This window comes from Zalophus californianus, chromosome 7 (genome assembly GCF_009762305.2).
Source record: "Zalophus californianus isolate mZalCal1 chromosome 7, mZalCal1.pri.v2, whole genome shotgun sequence".
NCBI lineage: Eukaryota > Metazoa > Chordata > Mammalia > Carnivora > Otariidae > Zalophus > Zalophus californianus.
The window spans coordinates 117,548,256-117,555,542 of NC_045601.1; the positions used below are offsets into that span (position 1 = coordinate 117,548,256).

The following is a 7,287-nucleotide window of genomic DNA, read 5'->3' on the forward strand; positions in this document are numbered from 1 at the left end:
CTTTATGTGGAAAACCCAAAAGACTCCACCCCAAAACTGCTAGTACTCATCCAGGAATTCAGTAAAGTGGCAGGATTTAAGATCAATGCACAGAAATCAGTTGCATTTTTATACACCAACAACAAGACAGAAGAAAGAGAAATTAAGGAGTCAATCCTATTTACAATTGCACCCAAAGCCATAAGATACCTAGGAATAAATCTTACCAAAGAGGCAAAGGATCTGTACTCAGAAAACTATAGAATACTGATGAAAAAAATTGAGGAAGACACAAAGAAATGGAAAAATGTTCCATGCTCATGGATTGGAAAAACAAACACTGTTAAAATGTCTATGCTACCTAGATCAATCTACACATTTAAAGCAATCCCTATCAAAATACCATCAAATTTTTTTCACAGAACTGGAACAAATAATCCTAAAATTTGTTGGAAACAGAAAAGATCCCAAATAGTCAGAGGAACAGTGAAAAAGAAAACCAAAGCTGGGGGCATCACAATTCTAGACTTCAAGCTTTATTACTCTATTACAAAGCTGTAATCATCAAGACAGTATGGTACTGGCACAAAAAAATACAAGTAGATCAATGGAACAGAATAGAGAACTCAGAAATGGACCCTCAACTCTATGGTCAACTAATCTTTGACGAAGCAGGAGAGAATATCCAATGGAAAAAAGACAGTCTCTTCTACAAGTGGTGTTGGGAAAATTGGATAGCCACATGCAGAAGAATGAAACTGGACCATTCTCTTACATCATACACAAAAATACACTCAAAATGGATGAAAGACCTAAATGTGAGACAGGAATCCATCAAAATCCTTGAGGAGAACACTAGCAGCAACCTCTTCAACCTAGGCTGCAACAACTTCTTCCTAGAAATATCGCCAAAGGCAAGGGAAACAAAGGCACAAATGAACCTTTGAGACTTCAGCAAGATAAATCTTTTGCACAGCAAAGAAAACAGTCAACTGAACCAAAAGACAACTGACAGAATGGGAGAAGGTGTTTGGAAATGACATATCAGATAAAGGACTAGTATCCAAAATGTATAAAGAACTTATCAAACTCAAAAGCCAAGGAACAAATATTCCAATCAAGAAATGGGCAGAAGACATGAACAGACATTTCTGCAAAGAAGACATCCAAATGGCCAACAGACACATGAAAAAGTGCTCAACATCACTGTGCATCAGGGAAATACAAACCCACAGTGAGCTACCACCTCATACCAGTCAGAATGGCTAAAATTAACAAGTAATGAAATGACAGATGCTGACAAGGATGCGGAGAAAGGGATGCCCTCCTACACTGTTGGTGGGAATGCAAGCTGGTACAGCCATTCTGGAAAACAGTATGGAGTTTCCTCAAAAAATTGGAAATAGAGCTGCCCTATGACCCAGGAATTGCACTACTGAGTATTTACCCCAAAGATTCAAATGTAGTGATCTGAAAGGGTACCTGCACCCCAATGTTTATAGCAGCAATATCCACAATAGCCAAACTATGGAAAGAGCCCAAATATCCATTGACAGATGAATGGATAAAGAAGATGTGGTATGTATATATATATACATCAAAGAATGAAATCTTCCCATTTGCAATGTTGTGGATGGAACTAGAGGGTATTATGCTAAGTGAAAGAAGTTAATCAGAGAAAGACAATCATCATATGATTTCATTGGTATGTGGAATTTAAGAAATAAGAAACAAGACAGAGGATCATAGACTCTGGTCTGAGTGCAGAATCTGCATGAGGCTTGATCTCACGATGCTGAGACCATGACCTGAGCCAAATTCAAGAGTCAAACATTTAACTGACTCAGCCACCCAGGTGCCCCAAACCTAGATATCTCTAATTGCTTACATAACTTATCACATACATTCAACATTCACAAATTTCAGGGTGAAAGAATCACATATATTCCCTAGGCCCTGTGAAGAACTGGTTTAGACACCAAAACTTCATTTCAGACCCATCAAATAGTTTATTGTGTTAAAAAAAAAATCACAATCACATTTTGAAGAAACCCAAGCAATAAGTATAGAAGGGATGTCTGTATGGAACATTCATAAGATTCCACAGCCGAGACACGATACTATGGGGTCTATTCTAGAGCATTACATGGTGATATTAAATGATGGTAGGAAATGGAAGAAAACAGACCCAGGAAGGGGCAAAAAACAGGGAATAACTAGAAATCAGAATGTGGACAGAGCAGGAAGGCATCATTATTATTAAAACAGCTAAAGGTCTGGAAAATGTGGAAGAATTGTTGTCTTCAGCGAGATGAATGGTTGAAATATTGCCAGGTTTATAAAGTTACTGAAGCACAAATTTCTTCATTGATCTTCTCTCTAGGAAACTGCATTGCCTGTAGCAGGACACACAGAATTACTAAAGAGCTAAGATGAGTATTTTAAGCTCTTTTTTCTTTTTCAGATTCCTTCTTCTTCTCCCTTAATCCTTTGACTTTGGAAAAGTTCGTAAATATTCATCTGACCTCTGTCTAGTAAATACAACTTTTCCACATGAACTGCACCCCCTACTCTCCAAGTAAGTATGAATAAGCGGACCATGGCTTACCTTCTCTTAGAAGTTTTAACCACTTTTCAGATTAGAGAAGGCATTGGCCTTCAAGGGATTTTCATTTCATGTAGTTAATCTGCCCTAACCCTACGTGAGCCAAACTCTGGGAATGTTCCTGAACTGAAGGCCTGCCTCTGGAATCATAAACAAGGAAGTGCCCAAATCTTTCCTAGATCACCTGATTCAATAGCCTGATGTGAAAAATTGGTCTTAGGTAGTAGAGATGATTTCCAAGATTGAAGTTGTGGTGTAGGTGTACATGTATGGGAAGGAATATGGGACCTTGAAGCTTTGGGATACCAGATGATGCTAATGTCTGATTCTGTCCTAGCAAAAAGAAATCAAAGAACTATCACTTTCCGGGGCACCTGGGTGGCTCAGTCGGTTGGGTGTCTGCCTTCTGCTCAGGTCATGATCTCAGGGTCCTGGGATTGAGCCCTGCATGGGGGTCCTTGCTCAGTGAGAAGCCTGCTTCTCCCTCTCCCATTCCCCCTGTTTGTGTTCCTGCTCTCACTATTTCTCTCTCTGTTGAATAAACAAAATCTTAAAAAAAAAGAACTATAACTTCCCTATCATTTTCCTTTAAAGACATCACATATCCTTCCTTTTCCCCACTCTGTCTCCTACCCTTGGATAACTCCATCTATGTCTTCCTCTGATCACATCAAACCCACCTGCAGGTGCCTCACAGAGGTCCTCGGCGTTCACCAGCATTGACCTTGCGCATGCCCTTGATGATGAAGATGGTACCGACAATGATGCCAACCAGACCCACAACCAGGCCCAGGGCACACACCACATTCTCTTTTGTCTCTGGGAGGGGGGTTGGTGCTTCAAACTCTGGGGAAAAATAACACAGAGTATAGTGTGGAAGTAATGACTGTGGTATGGAGTAGCACTTAGAACCAAAGGTCGGGTATTTAGTCAAAAGAATAGTTATTAATCAACTGAATAAGAGGAATGATGGATTAAGGGAATGCAGACTAAACAGTGGGGGGAACTGAATAATGGGAGAAGGCAAGGAATAGGAATTGCAGCAATTGTTATGGATGAGTTAGGGGACTCTGGGTCCCAAAGCACCAGACACAGGCATCATGGCAGGAAATCACAAAAGAAAGGAGATTGAAGGATGGTCCATACCCCAGTGTTTGAGAAGAGGCTTGTCCAAACCCCAGTGCTCCACCTTGCAGTCATAGACATCGTCGGCTGAGGGCAGGAAGGGGAGATAGTGGAACTTGCGGAAAAGGTGGTCTTCCCTGGGCAGGAAGACTGTCTCAGACACTCCTGTGGTGACAGGGTTTCCATTTCGAAGCCACGTGACATTGATCACTGGTGGGGAGAACTTGTCGATGAAACAGATGAGGGTGTTGGGCTCTCCCAGTTCCACGGGGGTGTTTGAGAGCACAGTCACCTCTGGAGGTACTGGGGACAAAGGACAGAAATTAGCCTTCCCTGCTTAGGCTGGCCCCTCTTCCTCCCACCGAAGCGGAAAAAGCAGTGGAAACTCTGCCCTGAGCATCTATGCCATGTCTCAGACACCTATCTCTGATACTCTCCCCCATGAACTGGAGCCAGTGTTGTGGTATAAGATATATAGAAGGATATTTTAGGTCCTGGAGATAATTTCATTCTTGGTTTCCCCAGTAAAGATTTGGGGCAATGACTCTGTGAGTGACTGTTGTTGGCAGGGACAAGATGTGAGCACATCAGGAAAGGAACAAACTCATGTAAAGTTCTTGAGTCTGTGGCATGAGAAGTAGGGACTTGCTTATGGTAAGGCTGGGCCCCTGGGAGGGAAAGTCAGTTACAATAATGTAACACAACAAGCTGAAACATCTACTTCAAAGTTACGATTCCCATGTCTAGGAGTGCAGCAGGTACCATTGGTGTTCGGGGTGTGGTTGGAGCGCTTTATCATGATGTCCAGGTTAGCTTTGTCCACAGCTATGTTGGCCAAGGCACCCTGGGCCTCAAAGCTGGCAAAACGTCCAAATTCTTCCAGCCGCCACACTGTCTCCTTTTTCTCCATATCCACGTGGAAAATCTCATCACCATCGAAGTCAAACATGAACTCTCCTGATGGGTCAGGCGTCAGATAGAACTCAGCCTGGATGATCACATGGTCCTCTGAAAAGGCAAGGAAGAGAGTTAGGATGGGAACCAAGAAGGGAGAGGAAGAAGAACCCAGGATGTCAGACAAACGTATGGGTGGGAGCAGTGAAAGGGGATTGGCCATGTGGAGTGAAGGAGTGATGGAAAGCAGGGATAAGCTGGAGGATGAGGCTTAGGTGCAGGATGTCCATGTTGAACAGAGCTGGGAGGGAAGAAGTAAAGGGGCAGAGTTAGGGTGGACTGAAGGAAATGAGGCCTGAAAATCCCAGAGTCTTGTGAAGCTGTTGTTAGGTTCCATGTTAGTAGTTGAGAAATGATTCCCTCTTTGGGAATCCAGTTGCAGCTCTTAAAAGAGAATTGCTCACTCACTGTATTTTTCCAGGCATTAAATACAATTAAACAAGAATTCTAGGGCATCTCTCAGCACTGTAATATGAAGAATAGGGAAACACTGTTTAAAAGTCTGAGTTCTAAACCCTGGATCTAATTAAATCTTCAATTCTTATTTAGGTATTTACTTACCTAGTGATCTTGAATCGATTATTTTATCTACTTATAATGTTTTCTTATTATAATATTTCCAATTGTATTCTTTTGTGGTTTCACTTCTACCTTGGATTTGTCTTTAGAATTAAATGAGGGATGCCCATGTGGCTCAGCCAGTCAAGCAACCGACTCTTGGTTTCGACTCAGGTCATAATCTCAGGGCACAGAGATCGAGTCCCAAGTTGGGCTCCACCCTGACTGTGTAGCCTGCCCAAGATTCCTTCTCTCCTTCTCTCTTTGCCTCTCCCCACCCCGCTTGTGCATTCTTGCTATTTCCAAAAAAAAAAAAAGAAGTAAATGAGATGAGGTAAGTAATTTCTTAATACATCACTGGGCTTTATAATCAGCATTTTAGATTCAAAACTGCTTTGTATTTAAGGAACAGTGCCACCTCTAGCTTCCCCTTCCATCCCAGTGGAAGAGCCTCTATTTTATCAGGTATGCATCCCCATTTGTAGCTCTTTCTAGGCAATAGAAACCTACAATTGTTATCATGGGTCTTCAAGCTGGATTATTACATTACTTATTTCCAGTGTACCTGACACCTCTGTGGGGTTCAGCCTGGGTGAAGGATACTTTTTTACAATACATCTTCCCAGCAGTAAACATTTGCTCTGGAGATGGCAGAGAATAAGGAAAGAATCTCCATAGCCTTACTCACAGTTCTACTCTTTTGAGAAAATCACTAAGTAGCAGGGACCATAGATCATGGATCCACTGAAGTGGTGAATGGGCTATCCTTCTCCAGAGAGGAAGTAAATTAAATGCAGTTGGTATCAGCACATCTGCCCTTGCCCTCCCTTGGATAGAAGGTTGCTTTTGGTAACTTCCCTTTCTCGTCATCTTCAATGCAATGTCTGTGCTTAAAATATGCTGACAGGATTCACTTGCCAAAAAATAACAACCATGTATTTGGCTAAGAACCAGTTGCAAGGACTTCTCAAATTTTTTCTCATTGAATCCCCACAGAATGATGTGAGATTTCAAAATTTACTAATTTCCCAGAAAAAGAAATTAAAGCCCAGAGGATAGCTTGTTAATGCCTCTCAGAAAATATTTCCACTTCAGGTCGGCTTATCTCAAAGTTAATGGTATTAATCAATACCATTTTTTCCCTCTTAACTAAATATGACTGACTTCAATTTATGAAAAGAGCACCAAACTACATTTTCTAAATACTTTCAGATTTAGACTACATGATGCCTGCCACACTTTTCCTTCACTCCAAAGACTGTCTTGCAAATGTTTACAGTTTATCTCTCCAGTGCTCTCAGAACTTATATCCCAAGTTTTGCTTCCTTCAGCACTTACCTTTGATAGCCCATGATTCCTGGGGACCCATCAGTAAAGCCATGATGAAAAATCCTAGCACTGGGACTCCACTTATGGCCATTTTCTTCTTTGGTGATTTAATGGGGGTCAGTAGAGTTTAAGAGTGGGGTAGAACTGACGAGAATAAAAGAAAAGAGAATGTAGGGTATGGTAAGGTCTGATTGATGAAAATTCAAATAGGTTGAGCTGAAGCCAATCAGAAAAAGTTTTGAGATGACACATCTGTTGCTAAGGGGAAAGCTCTTGTAAAGGGTCAGGAAAGGAAACCCTTCAATTCATTAGATAAACAAGTAAAGTTCTTAATCAGTCAAAACAAAAACAAGCCACACACAACCAAACAGAAACAGCAAAAAATCAAGTTTTTGAAAATAACATTCACCCACAGACTGTTTCATCCCAACCCCAGTTCTAGAAAGGGATGTACTTGAAGCACATTAGTGAGAACAAAATCAATGGAAACACCCTACATGACAGTTAGCAATTATGCCTCTGTGCTGTGACAGCTGGGGAGTTTATTTAAGGGACAACAAATCATCTAAAGAGAAGGCAAATTGTCCTGCTATGGGGAATGCCTGATTCTTGGCAGCAGTGGGTGACAGAGCTGCATGTCAGAAGCTTCTTACTGCTCTAGGTTTGTCCTCCACTGTCCTAGACTCCCAGATGGCCAACTTGGCCCAAGAGCGGGGCATCCCTGGCACTGTGCTATA

At 41.6% G+C, this 7,287-nt stretch overlaps 1 protein-coding gene across 1 annotated transcript; it reads right to left on the reverse strand.

Annotated features, from left to right (window-relative positions):
- Positions 1 to 1,964: 1,964 nt before the first annotated feature.
- LOC113928077 (HLA class II histocompatibility antigen, DR alpha chain) lies at positions 1,965 to 6,719 on the reverse strand. Its single transcript, XM_035728665.1, has 5 exons — positions 6,560 to 6,719; positions 4,472 to 4,717; positions 3,731 to 4,012; positions 3,265 to 3,430; positions 1,965 to 2,375 (listed from the first exon to the last, which is right to left on the reverse strand). Exons 1-4 carry the CDS (start codon positions 6,639 to 6,641, stop codon positions 3,276 to 3,278), a joined length of 765 nt encoding a protein of 254 aa, XP_035584558.1. The 5' UTR covers positions 6,642 to 6,719; the 3' UTR covers positions 1,965 to 2,375; positions 3,265 to 3,275.
- Between the last annotated feature and the right edge of the window lie 568 nt (positions 6,720 to 7,287).